The sequence below is a fragment of the Vulpes lagopus genome, chromosome 21 (assembly GCF_018345385.1).
Source record: "Vulpes lagopus strain Blue_001 chromosome 21, ASM1834538v1, whole genome shotgun sequence".
NCBI lineage: Eukaryota > Metazoa > Chordata > Mammalia > Carnivora > Canidae > Vulpes > Vulpes lagopus.
In genome coordinates this window covers 9,245,027-9,264,174 of record NC_054844.1, presented here as the reverse complement: position 1 = coordinate 9,264,174, position 19,148 = coordinate 9,245,027, and the positions used below count along the sequence as shown (strand labels likewise).

The window sequence follows — 19,148 nt, the reverse complement described above, 5'->3', positions numbered from 1 at the left end:
TGGCGCAGTCGTTTAGCGCCTGCCTTTGGCCCAGGGCGCGATCCTGGAGACCTGGGATCGAATCCCACGTCGGGCTCCCGGTGCATGGAGCCTGCTTCTCCCTCTGCCTGTGTCTCTGCCTCTCTTTCTCTCTCTCTCTCTCTCTCTCTCTCATAAATAAATAAAAAAAATATTAAAAAAAAATTCTTAACAAACTGTTCTCTATGACTTGATTCTACCAAAAAAGAGTACATAAAACAGTATCAACACACAAAAATCAGCATGCAATTAGCACTAAAAACCTAATTAGAATTTATTTTCTTTGTATATGTTATTTACATTGACAAGTTAGAATTTGATTGATTTTTGTATTCAGGATGTCAATTCCTTATATTACCTTGAGATGCTCTAGGATTGATAAAGAGCTCTCCTCCAGGAGACTGCTGGGTGGACAGAAAGGATCTGTGAAGCTTACAGGAAGTGGAGCCCACCAACTTAGCCCTGCAAGGGAGTTAAGATCTCTCTCTCTCTCACACATACACACACACACACACACACACACACACACACACACACACATACACACAGACGATCATACATGCACACTTTCTTTTCTTCTTTCCCAACTTTCTGGAATTTCTTCCTTCTCATGCCTCTCTCTCATCCCCCATCCCAATTGCTTCCTAGTCTAGACTTGCTGGATTCCAAAGAATGAAGGGAAATTATTGAAAGACATTTAAGCCCTTACCACAGTCTCTTTGTCCCCAAGATATCTCTCTTCCCCTCCTTCCCAAATTCCACCAGCTGTTGCGCAAGAATCTGCTGTCTCCTTGTTGTTGAACTCCTATGTTTCTAGATCTAATGCTTTCTTTTAATTAGACCTGTATTTCAGGCCTAATTCCTATGTGTAATACTCACCACCCTTCCATTTCCAGCACACACATGTACACACATTCCAGAGTATGCAAACATCTAGGTTTCTACACATGAAGATTGCTGGGTCAGGCAGAGAAAGGGTAAGGACTAGGAAGAAGGAAGGAAGCAGGGGTAGAGGAGGAGAAAGGAAAGGAAAGAACAAGGAGAGAGAAAGAGAGAGAAAGAGAAGAATGTTCCTTTTGTTCCTCAAAAGAGAACACACGATACTTTGGAACACCATTCACCGACATAACAACCTACATTTGCTAAATGTTTGCATTTACCATTTCTTGGTTGTCTGTGAACATAAGGAGATGTGAGTCTTCAGCTAAGCAGAATTCCAGACTAGAATTCCAGTCTTTCTTCTCCACTGAGAAGTAATAACAATGGTTACCATACCTCATCCAGAGGTCAGGGCAACTATAACAACTGGTACACGTGTTGCACTTGGAACCTAGAAAGGAAGAGGACTGGTCACATCTTTATGCACCACTTAGTCTTGGAAATGAAATGGGAGGTAAACAGCTTATGGCAGCCCCATAGTCTTCCCTGTCCCAGCACCTTTCAGACTAAAGTTTAGAGAAAGGCACAACAATTCATGGCCTCAAATTAAAAACTTCATAATGAAAAAAAAAAAAAACTTCATAATGGGGACGCCTAGTGGCTCAGCAGTTGGGCATCTGCCTTTGGCTCAGGGTGTGATCCTGGAGTCCTGGGATCGAGTCCCACGTCGGGCTCCCTGTGGTGGGCCTGCTTTTCTCCCTCTGCCTGTGTCTGCCTCTCTTTGTGTGTCCCTCGTGAATAAATAAATAAAATCTTTAAAAATAAATAAATAGTAAAAATAAAAACTTCATAATGTCCAACTTTATCACTACTGTACATTCCACTACACAAGCATGTGACTATGACTACAGCAGTAAGGAAACGGACACAATGAGGCTGAGGACTGTGGACAGAGCGCATCACTAGTGCTAGGTCTTTACACACATATGCTATATACCTACCAGATAAGATAACCAAGCATCTGCATTGTATGTGTCAGCCCGCTGTCTATGTAGGCTCAGTGCACATGCACATACTACATAACTGCATAGATACATTACTGAAATCAGGAAGAATTTTCCAGAATGTCCAACCTCAACCTGACACCCTGTGATAGTGCAAAAGAAAAAGACAGAAACTAGAAAAAGCAAACTTAACTAGAGTGAAAGATAGGTGTTTTATCTTTTATCGCAAATGTGATTATCTGCCATCACTAGATATTAGATAAAAGACTTATATTTCAGCAGAAAGAATTTATCAAACAAAAACTTTCCAACAGAGAAGGATATTAGATGCTAAAGTGAAAGTGATGCAATTTCTTCACGGGGCTCCTTTAAATACAGAACATTCTCATTCCTTTAAAATGGCTGGATTGTATCTTTTAAAAGGGAGGGGGCACCTGAGGGGTTCAGTTTGTTAAGTGTCTGCCTTCGGCTCAGGTCATGATCCCAGGGTCCTGGGATGAACCCTGCTTCTTCGGGCTCCCTGCTCAGCCATGAAATACATTTGTATAAACTCCTCATAGGCACAATTCCACAACAGGCGAGTATGAGCCATTATATCAAATAAGCATAGGTGTGGATAAATGACTGCATAATAGAGTATATACCTAATGTAGATTTGGGAGTTAAAAGTTAGTGAAGGCAGTCCTTTTTGAAAATGTCAAAATTAGACAACTTTTCTGTGGCTTGGCATGGGACCAACATAGGGTTCTGGAGATCAAGTTACAATGTTGACACCTTATAGATTTGTGCTTTTTCCATACAACTGTGACATTACCCAGGCTGAATGAAAAATTCCCAACTTCCTTGGAGTTTCTTTCTGTCAAAGGACTTGGGTCGAGGTAGAGGTCCTAGGGCTGAGCTCTTAGAGTCCAAATGAATAAAGTCTGTATAACAATCATCTGTTACTAACAATTATTTCCAGATAACATAAACTTAAGTCAGGACTCTGGGTTGTGAAATAATAAACTGAGTGCTTTTTGGATATTTAATGACCTAGAAGAATTAAATTTAGAAAATTTCACTTTGGTTTTTTTTTGTTTTTTTTTTTTTTTTAGAAAATTTCACTTTAGACAATATGAAAGTACTCTAATTGGAAAAAATCAGAATATATTTTTATATATCTATATATGAAAAGCTAAACATAATTAACACACAAATAATGCAATTATAATTTGATTATCATGATAAATATGATAGTAAATAGAAAAGTGTTTAGGACATAATATAATTAAAAAGCCATATACAAAATTATAAGCATATAATGATCAGAACTATACCCAGCCTTACTTTAAAAAAAAAGTGGGGAAGATTTTAGAGGACTTGATATTCTTTTTTAAAATAATACTTACACAAATGCATGTAGTCAAAGCCCAAGAGACTATACCCAGGAAATGTATACAAGTGGTGAGTTATTTTGTTGGCGTTATTTTTCTTTTTTTAAAAGGTTTTATTTTCTTATTCATGAGAGACAGAGAGAGAGAGAGGCAGAGACAGAGGCAGAGGGAGAAGCAAGGCTCCATGCAGGGAGTCTGATGTGGGGCTCGATCCTGAGACCACGGGATCATGACTCCAGCCAAAAGCAGATGCTCAACTGCAGAGCCACCCAGGCGTCCCGGTTGGCATTATTTTTCAATTTTCAAATTTTCTGTTATGTTTTATTGCTCTTATAACACAATATAAGTAAAATAGGGATATTTGGTTGGTTCCGTCAGAAGAGCATGTGACTCTTGATGTCAGGGTCATGAGTGCAAGCCTGCAAGCCCCACATTGAGTGTAGAGATTACTTAAATGAATAAGCTTTTTTAAAAAATAGGCGAAATAAAAGATTTTGATTTAAGTTAGTACTTACCCTGGCAGAGAATCCACTGAACAAGCAGGAAACACACAAGAATAGTGCTCAGAAATCCCAAAGCTATTGCCACATGGCGTGAGAGAGGGGATCTGCCAGAAGAAACTGCAAGAACAGAATCCAAAATAAAATTCTGAGTTACAGTAAAAGTTACAATAAAAGTTGAAGGAAGGCAGCCCTGGTGGCACAGCGGTTTAGTGCTGCCTGCAGCCTGGGGTGTGATCCTGGAGACCCGGGATGGAGTCCCGCATCGGGCTTCCTGCATGGGGCCTGCTTCTCCTTCTGCCTGTGTCTCTGCCTCTCTCTCGCTCTCTCTAAATGAATAAATAAATAAATCTTAAAAAAAAAAAAAAAAAGTTGAAGGGAAAGAAAAGGCAAAGGAAGGATAGCTGGAGCCTTGCACAAATACGGTCTAATGAGAACTGAGACCCAGGCCCTAAAATTTTCTTTGCTGGATATGAGGGACTTGCTCTCAAGTCTAGAATAACAACCCACATCTTTATTAAGGAACATCCTATGTTTATCAAGTTAAGAATACTTTTTCTTGGGGCACCTGGGTGGCTCAGTCTGTTAAGCAGCCGACTGGATTTTGGTTCAGGTCACGAAATCAGGATCTTGGGATCAAGCCCCATGTCAGGCTCCTCACTCAGCAGGGAGTCTGACTCAGGATTCTTTCTCTCTCTCTGCCCCTCCCTCACTCTCTCTCTCATCAAATAAATAAATCTTTTAAAAATATACTTTTTGGGATCCCTGGGTGGCGCAGCGGTTTGGCGCCTGCCTTTGGCCCAGGGCGCGATCCTGGAGACCCGGGATCGAATCCCACGTCAGGCTCCCGGTGCATGGAGCCTGTTTCTCCCTCTGCCTATGTCTCTGCCTCTCTCTCTCTGTATGACTACATAAATAAATAATAAAAAATAATTTTAAAAAAAAGAGTAACAGTATCTTGTCAAATACTACTGATTTGAAAAGTCACTTGCATCAAATGGCCAAATTTCTAAAAAAAAAAAAATATATATATATATATATTTATATATATTAAGTATATATATATATATATACTTTTTTTCTTTTGAAGTTCTGACTTACACAGTTTCATGCTTTAGTGGTAAAAATATTAATTGGTACAATCTCTTTGAAGGACAATTTGGCAATGCCTGCAAAAATTGCAAAGGCATTTATCGTTTGATCCAGCAATTTCTCTTTGAGGATTTTTTCCTACAGATACCCATATGCAAAATATCATATTTATAAGGCAATTCATGGCAACAGTATTTGTAGGAGAAAATGTTATAGACCAGTCAAATACATTTTGATATAGCTATAAAGTGAATATGTAACTTCTAACAAAAGAATAAAGACATGCTTTTTTTTTTTTTTTTTTTTTAACAGATTCGGATTGATTTTCATGATAGGCAGTTCAGGGAAAGAAACATCCTGCAAAATTATGTACGCTAGTATCTCTGAAAGTAGACATAAATCTGATAGTGTTGTTTGCCTCTGCAGAGAGGAAATAGGTCACTGAAGACAAAAACAGGAGGGATACTTGTTTTCTTTCGCACTTCTGAATTTTGAACCACGTGGGGTATTACCTATTCAAAATTTAAATAACTACAACTTAATTGAAATAAAATAACCTATACCTCAGAAATACTTTATAAACTGTCATTGCTGAAAGAATAATGAGTTTTAGTTGATATGTTTAAGGATGGAACACTACTTCATATTAACTATGTTACATATAAGAATACTATTTTCTTTCATTTAGAAAATGGAAATTTTTCTTAATCCAAACTTTTATTTCAAAATCACAGTGGTCTCACAGTCTGACAATGTAGGAGTTATGTGTAAAGAACAAAAGTGTATAAAGTAATAATTTAAGTGCTGGTTTTGACCCCTTTATTTGGTAATCTTTAATTTGGAAATTCTGACTATCTGGAGTCTCACTTGACTACTTAAATTTTAGATAAATTATACTGTAGACATGTGTGTATTCTAAACTTCTTCTTCTACAAGTGAGGGAGAGGTGGAGATAGAATCTTAAACTGGCTCCGTGCCCACCATGGAGCTCAACAAGGGCTTCAATCCTATGATCCTAGGTCCAAATCAGGGTCAAACGCCTAATCAACTGAACCATGCAGGGCCACTTCCTTATATTTTTAAATTTATTTTAGCATTCTGAACTTTTTTTTTAGGATTTTATTTATTTATTCATGAGAGACACAGAGAGAGAGAGGCAGAGGCAGTGACACAGGCAGAGGGAGAAGCAGGCTCCATGCAGGGAACCCGATGTGGGACTCGATCCCTGGTCTCCCGGATCACACCCTGGGCTGAAGGCAGGCACTAAACCACTGAGCCACCCAAGCTGCCTCATTCTGAACTTCTTAAAAGAAATTCATAGTGAGGGGCACCTGGGTGACTTAGTTGGTTAAGTGTCTGACTCCTGATTTCTGACTCATGATCTCAGGGCCTCAGGATCAAGCCCCACATTGGGCTCTGCATTCCATATGGTGTCTGCTTGTCCTTCTCCCTCTGCTCCTCCCCAGCTCATGTTCTCTTTCTCCCTCTCTAAAATAAATAAATTAAATTAAATAAAAAAAAAAAAAGAGGGACGCCTGGGTAGCTCAGTGGTTAAGCATCTGCCTTTGGCTGAGGTCATGACCCCAGGGTCCTGGGATTGAGTCCACATCAGGCTCCCCACAAAAAGCCTGCTTCTCCCTCTGCCTGTGTCTCTGCCTCTCTCTGTCTCTCGTGAATAAATAAATAAAACCTTTAAAAAAATAAAAAAAGGAAAGAAATTTATAAGAAGAGCTATTTTTTTTATTGGAGTTCAATTTACCAACATATAGCATAACACCCAGTCCTCATCCCCCCAAGTGCCCCCCTCAGTGCCCATCACCCAGTCACCCCAACCCCCCGCCCACTTCCCCTTCTACTACCCCTTGTTCATTTCCCAGAGTTAGGTGTAATGAGAGCTATTTTTAAAATGAGAGAGTTCTGCTTGATAAATATTTGGACTAGCACATCCAAAAACACTAGATTTCTAGTGACCTAAATAAAAAACTACATTTTCACTATAGTAAACTATTTAATGAAATAATTGATTTTAGATGTCATACAAAATGAAAAAAGGTATCAAAGCTTAACTGTATTTCTGTAACCACAATCCAATTCAAGAAATTAAGTGAAATTTTAAATTTTTAAAAATTTACTTTAGAGGGCAGCCCCGGTGGCACAGCGGTTTAGCGCCGCCTGCAGCCTGGGGTATGATCCTGGAGACCCGGGTCGAGTCCCACATCGGGCTTCCTGCATGGAGCCTACTTCTCCCTCTGCCTGTGTCTCTGCCTCTCTCTCTTCACTCTCTCTCTCTGAATGAATAAATAAATAAATCTTTTTAAAAAATTACTTTAGAAATATACATATCATGGGGCGCCTGCGTGGCTCAGTTGGTTAAGCATCTGCCTTCAGCTGATGTGGTGATCTCAGGGTCCTGCGATGGAGTCCTGAATCTGGCTCCCTGCTCAGCAGGGGAGTCTGCTTCTCTCCCATACTCTCCCCCTGCCTCTCCCTGCCTTGGCTCATGCTCCCTCTCTCTCTCTCAAATAAATAAATAAAATCGTTTTTTAAAAAAATAAATATACATATTAAAAGCCTCTTAGTAGAGTACATAAAGTACAGTTGGCATAGACAGGCAAAAATAGATCAAAATAGTAAGAGTAATAATCATCACATTGTAAAATTATTAGTGATTTTTATTTTCTTATATCAGCTTTCATAGTTAACCTATTCTCTATAATAAACATGTAATAATTTTGTGAAGAGATTTTTAATGTAATTTTAAAGCTCCTAGTCTATTTTCCTATTCCCAAGTAGAGCACCCTGGAAAGCTGGGGTGGAAATGAGCATCCTGGCAGTAAACAAGAATGTGCAAAGTGTACTGTATATAAATACAAAAAGCCTTTTGCCTAAAAATCAAAATAATTATATTCAAGTTCCAGCTTAGTGCCAGCTGTCTGACCTTGCACTTATACTTTAGAATGTAGATTCCTCTGACTTAACATTTCTATTGCTTAGAAATTGGCACAGATATTATCCAAAAGAAAGAAATCTATATATAAATGAAAATAGCCAGTGCCATACAATTTATAGTCATAGAAATAAAGCCAAATGTCCGAGTATACTGGAATGATATAGTAAATTATAGCAATGCTTTCAAAGAACAACACTAAAAATCATAATAATAAGAGTATGTAGCAAAAACAGAGAAAGCTGATAAAGCCACACTGAAGAATATACTTTATGGGAGTTTATTGCTTAAGATATAAAATTAAATATTAATTTTAGCTCTTAAATTATGATCTGCCTGTCTCAGGAAGTGTTCTCTCAGAAGTCCACATAAAAATGTCTTTTTCATCCTCAAATCTCAAAAAAATCACCAGGAACACTTATTTGTAGTATTCTTCATACCTTCTTCCCATTTCTTTTTTTTTTGTTTGTTTTCCTTCTTCCCATTTCTAAAACACTCCAGTGCAATACTGTGAGAGGGAAACCTAGATAATGTGAATCCGTTTCTTTTCTAACAAACTCTTACTATTATCCATTAACAAAGGTATTGGTATCTTTTTTCCCCATTTCATAGTCTGAAAAAGAGAGATACTTAGAATTAAAACAGCCTTAGCTTGAGTTTCATAGAAGTGAATGGTTACAAAAGATTTTACCTGAGACCTAAGATCAGATCCTTGAACATATACCAGATTTTCATATTCCAAATCTGGACTCCAAACTAAACTAAATGTATTCCTTCAAAGTACCCTCAATTTGGGCAGCCCCGGTGGCGCAGTGGTTTAGCGCCGCCTGCAGCCTGGGGTGTGATCCTGGGGACCCGGGATCGAGTCTCACATCAGGCTTCCTGCATGGAGCCTGCTTCTCCCTCCGCCTGTGTCTCTGCCTCTCTCTTCGCTCTCTCTGAATGAATGAATAGATAAATCTTTTTTAAAAAATTCTTTAAAAAACAAAACAAAACAAAGTACCCTCAATTTTTCTACATCCTGTACTCCAAACTTATTCTACCTCCCATTCATCCCCCACTATGCACAGTTTCGCACATGAACTTGATTAACTCACCTTTTGGCTGTGGTCTGTAGTCATTCTGGGCTTGGGGTTCAGTAGACCACTGCCATACAGAATAAATATCATTGTCAATCATCTTTATCTAATGTCATTCACATTCAGCTGAGAGAGTAAAATTACAGAAGTATGAAGAGTCTGTGAGGAAACACTGACACAATGTCTAAACTGCTGGCAGGAAATTTAAAGGTTGTCAAGTTCTTTTTTTTTTTTTTAATGGTCCAGCATGATAAAAACAGAAGTAATTTTTCAGGAAATGACTCAAAATCTGGAGTTGATTAAGAAATTAATACTCTAAAATGTGATTTTTTTTTTTTCCTCACTACACTCTCTCATAGATACTCATTAAATACATGTTAAATTGATTCCAATCTCACCTAATTCTATTGAGCAAGGAAAAGGTGCTCTAAAGTCCAGCAATTTCAATTAAGGAAACTGGAATAAAAATGACAGTGGTTCTGAGCTATGAATTTATCTCAGATTTTATATTTGCTTTGTTTCCTTTTCAGAAAATAGGTGCACGTCCAATGGGACCAATTTCATTGTTTCTTGGAGCTGTTAGTTGATGATATGTAAAACAAGAGAAATGGACTGTTGGGGCAGCCCGGGTGGCTCAGCAGTTTAGTGCCACCTTTCAGCCCAGGGCCTGATCCTGGAGACCTGGGGTCAAGTCCCACGTCGGGCACCCTGAGTGGAGCCTGTGTCTCTGCCTCTCTCTCTCTCTCTCTCTGTCTCTCAGGAATAAATAAATAAAATAAAAAAAAAAAAAAGAGAGAGAGAAAGAAAGAAAGAAATGGACTGTTGGCTGCCTGTGCCTGGCAACATGGAGAAAATGAACTATTTCATATATATGGCTTGTGAATATGCTGTACTCCCATGTTCCCCCAAACATCTTCCCAATTGTGTTCTAATCTTTACACTTCACAGTGTAAGACATTCCACTAAATTTTCTCTCCTTGGTCTCTCATTTTTATGTGCAAAGACACCTATAAGGGAAACGAATTAAATAAATACATACTAAAGTGTGAATAATGTATTTCTAAATAGGTGAACCGTTAATAAAAAGTTAAAGTAAGGAAAAGAGAAACAAAATTAAAACTCTCTATAAGTTCAAGATAAGAAAGAGCTGAAAAACGGGGAGAGTATAGTAATAAAAGGATAGCTCTGGGGGGCCTGGCTAGCTCAGGTGGTAGGGCACATGACTCTTGATCTCAGAGTCATGAGCTTGAGCTCCACGTTGGGCACAGAGATTACTTTAAAAAATAATGATAATCATTAAAATATATATATATTTAAAAAAAAAACCTAATAGAATTCTGTTTCCCACCATAACAGAGTAAGACTGGACTTAACCTTTCAGACAGAAAAAAACTATATATATGATAAAATGCATGAAATACATGAGGCAACTGTTTTCAGGCACAGAAATACATGCAGCACTGTGATCCCTAAGAAAACAGAATATGCAAAGGTGAGCACCAGGGTCACCTGGTGTTCTACCTAGGGCCATTCTCCAGCACAAGTAGGAAAATGAATCCTAAATAGAACAGCAGTCTCACTAAGTCTCACTAAGCTGCTCACTAAGAGGCAGAGATGCAAGTTTTGAGCTGTTTGTGTGCCTGGAGCTTACAGGCAGGGTAACTGACAAGAGGTGTCCAAAAACTAGATGGGAATTCGCCGTGGTCCTTTGCTAAGAGCTAGGCTGCACAGGCCAAGGACAGGCCCCTGAAAGCCCCTGTTGGGATGGCCCCCTGCAGGGCAGACAGCTGAATACAGACCAGAGGTGATACAATGCTGACCAGTATGCCCAGAGGAAAAAAATAAGTAAAACCCAACAGAACCAAAAAGATCTACCAATAACTTAGCTGCCTCTAAGAACAAACTTTGATGCCCTTACAAAGAAGACAACAGGGGTTCTTGGGTAGCTCAGTCAGTGGGCATCTGCCTTTGGCTGGGGGTCATGATCCCAGGGTCCTGGGATCTGAGCCCCACATCAGGATCCCTGCTTAGTGGTGAGCCTGCTCCTCCTTCTCCTGCTCCCCCTGCTTATGCATGCTCTCCATCAAATAAATAAATAGAATCTTTTTAAATTAAAAAAAAAAAGACAACATAACATGTGGTCTATACAAAAAATGGGATTTTTTTTTAATTTTTTTTTTTATTTATTCATGATAGTCACACAGAGAGAGAGAGAGAGAGGCAGACACACAGGTAGAGGGAGAAGCAGGCTCCATGCACTGGGAGCCCGACATGGGATTCGATCCCGGGTCTCCAGGATCGCGCCCTGGGCCAAAGGCAGGCGCTAAACCGCTGCGCCACCCAGGGATCCCCCCAAAAATGGGATATTATTCAGTCTTAAAAAGGAAGAAAATTGTGTCACACTCTACAACATGGAGGGACCTTGAAGATATTATGATAAATGAGGGATACCTGGGTGGCTCAGTGGCTAAGTGTCTGCCTCCAGCTCAGGTCGTGATCCAGGGGGCCCTGGGATCAAGTCCTGCATGGGGCTTCCTGCAGGGAGCCTACTTCTTCCTCTGCCTGTGTCTCTGCCTCTCTCTCTATGTCTCTCATGAATAAATAAATAAACAAATAAATAATCCTTTTTAAAAAAGATATTATGACAAAAGAAATAAGCCCATCACATGCAGGCACACACACCCATACACAAAAAGACATATACTCTGTGATTCCGCATATATGAGGTATCCAAAGCAGTCAATTCATAGAAACAAAAAATAGAATGGTGATTGCTGGAACTGGGGAGAGGGAGAAATGGGGAATTATTTAATGGTTATAGCTTCAGTGCTACAAGATGAGAAACTCCTGGAGCTATGTTTTATAACAAGGTGAATATACTTGTACCAGTCTACTTAGGCAGCCGTAACAAAACACCCTAGACTAGTAGCTTAAACAACAGAAATTTATTTGCTCACATTTCTGGACACTGGAAGTTCACGATGAAGCTGCTGGCAGGGTTGGTATCTGGTGAGAACTCCTCCGTTGGGCTGCAGAGGCCTTCTCACCATGGTGCTCCGTAGCCTTTCCTCAGCGCACTTTTGCAGGAAGAAAGGGAGCCTGCACACTCTCTGGTAGCTCTTCTTATAAGGGCACTAATTCTATCAGATCAGGACCCCACCATAATGACCTCATTAACTTTAGTTACTTTCTTCTGTTAGGAGTTAGTTAGTTGGACAGGTAGTCAGGGCTAGGGTCCCCAATAAGAAAATATGGACAGGACAGCTGAAATAAAATAGCACTGATGTCTTGTTCTGCATCTTAGAAACACACTAGCATTCTGCTTTGCAGCCTTTGCAGAAATGAGTTCTCCAAAATGTCCTAAAATAAGACAATCACAAAAGCATTTGTCAATATCACAGGCAAGAAGCAGTTAAGACCTAAGTCCCCAGATACCCACAAAAAAAAGACCATCAGCGCAGAGACAGTAACCTAACCTAACGGGGAGACAGATACGTGACCAAAGCTCTGATTGGCATGACTCAGCACACCCTGATCGCTTAAGAAAGTTTTGCTTAAAAGAGCTCATAAAAACCCCTAAACTTAGAAACTCTGGGGGCAACCCACTTGGCCCCCCTCCCTCTCTGGGAGCTTTATACTCTTGCTCATAAACTTTACTCTGCTGCCCATCACTCTTCATTCTTCAAAACGGCATGACCAAGAACCTGGGCACTCAGGGGACGAAATTCTTGTACCACTTTAAGACCCCATCACAGGGGTACCTGGGTGGCTCAGTGGTTGAGGGTCTGCTTTTGGATCAGGTCTGATCCCGGGATCCTGGGATCGAGTCCCACATCGGGCTCTCCTCAGGCAGCCTTCTTCTCCCTCTGCCTGTGTCTCTGCCTCTCTCTCTGTGTCTCTCATGAATAAATAAATATAATATTTTAAAAATAAATAAATAAATAAATAAATGCCCTGTCATAAAATAAATAAAGCCACACTGGAGGTTAAGCTTTCAACATATGACTTTGGGGAGGGAAGGGGACACAAATATTAAGTCCATAACACTATTTAACACTACTTAGCAGTATACTTAAAAACAGTTAAGACGGGGGTGGGGGACAGTTAAGATGGGCTGAAGAAGGGCAGCCCCAGTGGCTCAGTGGTTTAGCACCACCTCAGCCCAGGGCGTGATCCTGGAGACCCGGGGTCGAGTCCCAAGTCGGGCTCCCTCCATTGAGCCTGCTTCTCCCACTGCCTGTGTCTCTGCCTCTCTCTCTCTCTCTCTGTTTCTCTCATGGATAAATAAATTAAATCTTAAAAAAAAAAAAAAAAAAGATGACCTGAAGAAGAAGGAAGAGGACGAGACGGAGGCAGTGGTGGCAGCATAAGAACCAGAACTCTTTGAGGAAATGACTAAATCTAGGGTCAGGGCACAGAAAATCCAAGAAGAGCCTGGGCACCTTTTACTGCTAGAAAATGAGGAAGTACTCAAAAACTAAAACAAAACAAAAGATGAGGACATGTCAGAAAGACACAGGAACCAGTCTGACAAAGTTCCCATTGTCTAAAAATGAAACAATTAGAGCAACAAAATAAATAATAGTATTGGATTACAACTCAGGAATTTTTAAAAAGCTATGAATTCATACTGACTTTTACCTGCAGCATTTTTAATTAAAATTGTGTATACTAAAAAAATGTTTTTAATTAAAAAATAAATAAAAATAAAATAAAATTTTAAAAAGCAAAGTTTGTTTTAAAAAAAATTGTGTTGGGATCCCTGGGTGGCGCAGCGGTTTGGCGCCTGCCTTTGGCCCAGGGCGCGATCCTGGAGACCCAGGATCGAATCACATTGGGCTCCCGGTGCATGGAGCCTGCTTCTCCCTCTGCCTGTGTCTCTGCCTCTCTCTCTCTCTCTCTCTCTCTCTCTCTCTCTCTGACTATCATAAATAAATTAATTAATTAAAAAAATAAAAAAATTTAAAAAAAATTGTGTATACTAGGACGCCTGGGTGGCTCAGCTGTTGAGTGTCTGCCTTTGGCTCAGGGTGTGATCCCGCAGTCCCAGATCGAGTCCCACATCGGGCTCCCTGAATGGAGCCTGCTTCTCCCTCTGCCTGTGTCTCTGCCTCTCTCTCTGTGTTTCTCATGAATAAATAAGTAAAATCTTTTTTTAAAAAAAAGCTTTAAAAAATTGTGTATATTTATTACTCAGCCATCAAAAAGAATAATATCTTACCATTTACAAAGACATGGAGGGACTAGAGGATATTATGCTAAGTGAATTAAGTCAGTCAAAGACAAATACCATATGATTTCACTCATATGTGGAATTTAAGAAACAAAACACATGATCATTGGGAAAGAAAAATAAAATAAAAGTAAAACAGAGTGGGACGCAAACCATAAGAGATTCTGAACAACAGGGAACAAGCTGAGGGGTTGCCAGTAGGGAGAATGGTGGGGGTGGGGTAACTGAGTGATGGGCATTGAGGAGGACATGTGATGTGATGAGCACTGAGTGTTATATGAATCTGAGGAATCACTAAATTCTACCTCTGAATCTAATAATACACTACATGTTAATTAAATTGAAAAAAATTGTATATATTTAAGGCATATAATGTGGAATTTTTGATATAAGTACACATGGTGAAATGATTACCACAAAGTAATTAATATATTCAACAGTTACCATTTGTGTTGGGGGGGTGAAAATACTTGAAATCTACTCTCAGCAAATTTTAAATATACATTTTTCTTTTAAGTAGGCTCCTACACCCAACAGTGGGCTTGAACTCACAACCCCAAGATCAAGAGTCACATGCTCTACAGACTGAGCCAGCCAGGTGCCCCTCAAGTATATATCATTTTCTAATAGCTTTATTGAGATATAATTAGCATACATGCATGTACCAGTGAAGCCATCACCACAATCAAGAAAATAAATGTATTTGTCACCAACGAAAGTTACTTTATACTCTGTACTACTGCCTTTCTGGGCCTACCATTCACCTTTCTCTAGGCATCCACTGATTTGCCTTTTACACTGTAGATTAGTTTCTATCTTTCCCAAGTTTGTCATAAAAGGAGACTCATGCATGTTGTAGTGTAGGGTATATCAATAATTCATTCCTTTCTATTGCTGAATATATTCCACTCTATGGAGAGACTGGTTGGTTTATCCATTCTCTTGTTAACTATAGTCACCGTGCTGTATGTCTACTAGGATTCCGGAGCTTATTCACCTTTTCACTGAAAGTTTATATCCTTTGATCAGTATCTCCCCTTTTCCCCCCACCACTAGCCTCTGACAATGACCTCTCTACTCTGTTACTGTGAACTCAACACTTTTTTCTTAGACTCCATAGTGAGATCATGCAAAATTTGTCTTTCTGGTCTGGCTTATTTCACATAGACAATGTCCTCTTGTTTCATCTACGTTGTTGCAAATAGAAGGATTTCTTTCTTTTTTTAAGGCTGAATAATTTTCCATTATATATTGTGGAGGCCGAGAAAAATTAAGGCCATTCCACCTCAAGGTTAGCATTAGCACAAGTACAGCCATCTTAGGCCCCTGTGAATAAGAGGAGTAAGAGCTGAACTTTACAGGAAAAACTGCAGAATGTCCTTGGCAGGGAAATCCCATACCCCAAAGACAACAGAGCCTAGCCCATATTAGATCCCATATTAGAATGCGAACAGAGCTCAATGCCCTTAAGCCCCATATCAGAATGTAAACAGAACTTGAGAAATTCCTCCACTCCTGAAAATCCCCTAGACCAGCCCGTAAAAAACCCAGCTGTAACCCACTTGGGGGTCCAAGTCCCTGCTCGGCTGTGTCGGGTATACCTGGACCCAAGCTCGAGCTTGCATGGGTGTCGGCTCCTTGGTGGTTTCTCGGATTCGCAATCTTGGGCACAACATACATATGTATACATACACGCACCTATATATATACCCTATATATATACCCTATATATACATCAAGCACAACCTTTTACATATACACAGTCAATCATGTAAACCACCAGTAATAAGTCTTACTGATACCATGTACCCTCAATGCGGTGCAATAAGATAACTAATTACTGTGGTGTATTTTACCAAAACCCATAATCTCAGTCTAAGATCGAAAAAAAAAAAAAATCAAGTAACTGTAAATTGAAAAGTATTCCGCTAAATACCTGACTCGTACTCTTTAACCGTGTCAAGGTCATGAACAGTAGAACACGCTGAGGCACTACCACAGACCACAGGGGATCAAGAAAATAGGAGCACTAAACGCACGACGGCATATCCTAGGTCCCGGAACAGAAAAGAACGCGAGTGAAAAACTGGTGAAGTTCAAAGAAACCCTGCAGCCAATCAGTACTAGCGGGGCAGTCACGGATTCTTAGCTCTGAGGCCGGTGCCAGGGCCACCTAACACGCTAACACCGGTGGAAACGGCCCCGCCCCCCCGGGGCACCGGGCTCACCGCCTGCGCCCGCCCGGGACGCGCTGCGCTTGAGGAAATTCGTCTCCAGAGTCTGCTCCGGGAATTCCCGCCGCCTTCGCCAGGCCTCCTCCGACGGGATTTTCCCGGGTTACGGAAGCACCGGGACGTTTAGATGTTCGGCGTAGGGAGGTTTTCTAAGTCCCTCTCCCGTCTCTTTCCAAGCGAGCCCTCGCAACCTGAGGCAGCCGACGTGAAACGAAACCAGGCTTCCCGGCCGCGGACGCCGAGGTCTGCAGGCCCGGCCGGCGGCCCCGAGGCTCCTGCGGCAGGGGGCAGGCGGGCCTGAGCGCGTTGGAGCGTGGCCTCGCCCGCAGTCCCGTTCTGTGGTTCGTGGTTCGGGCAACAACCAGCCTCGAGCCTCTACCGTGTGCCTCGGGGCCTTTTGAGCGTTTGCAACTTGCCGCCTCGCCGCTGCACGCTGCACGCTTCGTGAGATGCTTACGCCGCCTTCTGAGAGACTTTCTTGGTGTTTCCCAGTGGTTGCCTGCGAATAGGCTGGGCCACCAGCTAACAGGGCTTTTTAGAAGTGTTCTAAACATTTATCCTTTTATTTTAGTTTTCAAAGATTGTATTTGTCTATTCATGAGAGACACAGAGAGAGGCAGAGACACAGGCAGAGGGAGAAGGGAGAAGCAGGCTCCCCGCAGGGAACCCCACGTAGGGCTCGACCCCAGGACCCCGGGATTACGCCCTGGGCCAAAGGCAGAGGCTCACCCACTGAGCCACCCAGCGTCCCTGTTCTAAACATTTAAAAGACTGGCTGGAGAGCTTCAGTCTCCAGGGTTGATAACCATTATTTTGGCTATTTATATAGGCTTTCGGGGGTTCACATCCTAGTTTATAGCTGTGAGGTTGAGGCGGCGAGGTTTGCTTGCTGTAATAAACGCCATAGCAAGCAGAAAAAAAAAATAGAAGAAATGAGGTGATGGGTATGAAAAAAATTCTATGTACTACCTTCGAAACTCTTCTATAAAGCTTACATTATTCTCATATAAAAACTTTATTTAAAGAAAGACAACATAATGCAGACTCCCTGTAATGTATTTAATCTCCAGCCTACAATAAAAAAGAATTACAATGCATAGAAATAAAATAATGTGGGCCACAGCCCAGAGGTAAGTAAGCAACTAGAAAAGAAACTTAAGATGACATAGACGTTGGAATCAGCAAACAAGGACATTAACAGCTATAAATATGCTTATAGACAAGAGGAAAATATAGTCATAATGAGTAAGAAGATGAAGAATCTTAGGAGAGAAACAAATTATTTTAAAAAATCAAGTAAAAATTTTAATCAGAAAAGAGTAATATCCAGAATTTTTAAAAACTAAAATTAAAAAACCCCAAAAATAAAAACTTTTAAAAATTTAAAAATAAAAACCCAACTGAATGGGATTAACAACAAACTGGAGAGGATAGAAGAAAAGGCCAAGGGAATGTGAAGATAGATTGCTAGAAATTATCCAATATAAAGAAGAGAAAAAATTTATAAACAGAGCCTCTGTGATCTGTAGGAATTGTCCTACAGGACAATTATCAAGTGCTTATAAGTGAAGCCCCAGAAACATAAGAGCAAAATAATGGAAAAAGAAAAGAATTTGAAGAATTAATGATCAAATATTTCCCAAATTTAGTGCAAAATGTACAGATATGAGAAATTCAGTGAACCCCATTCAGGATAAATATAAGGAAAATCATACCTAAAAACATCATAACAAAACTGCTGAAAACCAGATAGAAAATATTGCAAGCAGCCAGAAAAAACAACATATTAACAGAGGGGGACAATGACATGAATGATAGCTGAAGTCTCATCAGAATAGACAACAGAATACTGTTTTTTAAAAGGCAAAATAATAATACTATTGGTTCAGCCACTATGGAAAACAACATGGAAGTTCCTCAAAAAACTAAAAATAGAACTACTATATGATCCAGCAATTCCACTTCTGGGTCTATAGCTAAAGGAAATTAAATCACAATGTCAAAGAGGTATCTGCACCCCCTTGTTCACTACAGCATTATTCACAATAGTCAAGACATGGGAATAACCTGTGTGCTCATCAGTGGATTAATGGATAAAGAAAATGTGGTATACAGATATAATGGAATATTATTAACCCACAAAAATGAAGGAAATCCTGCCATTTGTGACACCATGGATGGAACTCAAGGGCATTATGCCAAGGGAAATAAGTCAGAGAAAAAGAAATACTACATGATCTCATTTACATGTAAAATCTTAAAAAAAAACTCATATTAATAGAAAAAATGGTAGTTGCCAGGGGCTGAAGGGTGGGACAAATGAGGAGATATTGGTCAAAAGGTATAAACTTCCAGTTATAAGATGAATAAGTTCAGGACGCCTGGGTGGCTCAGTGGTTGAGCCTTGGGCCCAGGGCGTGATCCTGGGTCCCGGGATCGAGTCCCACATGGGGCTCCCTGCATGGAGCCTGCTTCTCTCTCTGCCTATGTCTCTGCCTCTCTGTGTGTGTGTGTCTCTCATGAATAAATAAATAAAATATTGAAAAAAATGAATAAGTTCTGGGGACGCAATATACCAGATGGTGATTGCAGTTAACAATGCTATATTGTATACCTGAAATTTGCTAAGAATAAATGTTAAACATTCTTACCACACACACACACACACACACACACACACACACACGAAGGTAATTATATGTGGTGCTGAATGTAGCAACTAAACTTATGTGGTAATCATTTTACAAAATACACATATATCAAATCATCACACTTTATACCTTAAATTT

At 40.2% G+C, this 19,148-nt stretch overlaps 1 protein-coding gene across 2 annotated transcripts in view; it reads right to left on the bottom strand.

Moving 5' to 3' along the window:
• The window catches only part of KLRG1 (killer cell lectin like receptor G1), a 35,071-nt gene extending 18,278 nt beyond the window's left edge, over positions 1 to 16,793 (bottom strand). Inside the window, exons 1-5 of one of the 2 annotated variants that reach the window (XM_041736265.1) lie at positions 16,354 to 16,793; positions 11,850 to 12,252; positions 8,911 to 8,959; positions 3,790 to 3,894; positions 1,179 to 1,348 (exon numbers count right to left, since the gene is read on the bottom strand). In XM_041736265.1, coding sequence (XP_041592199.1) covers positions 1,179 to 1,348; positions 3,790 to 3,894; positions 8,911 to 8,959; positions 11,850 to 11,942 — 417 coding nt within the window. In that variant the 5' untranslated portion in view covers positions 11,943 to 12,252; positions 16,354 to 16,793. Of the gene's footprint in view, positions 1 to 1,178; positions 1,349 to 3,789; positions 3,895 to 8,910; positions 8,960 to 11,849; positions 12,253 to 16,061; positions 16,187 to 16,353 lie in introns of those variants that run through there. The other variant, XM_041736266.1, reaches the window with a different exon arrangement.
• Between the last annotated feature and the right edge of the window lie 2,355 nt (positions 16,794 to 19,148).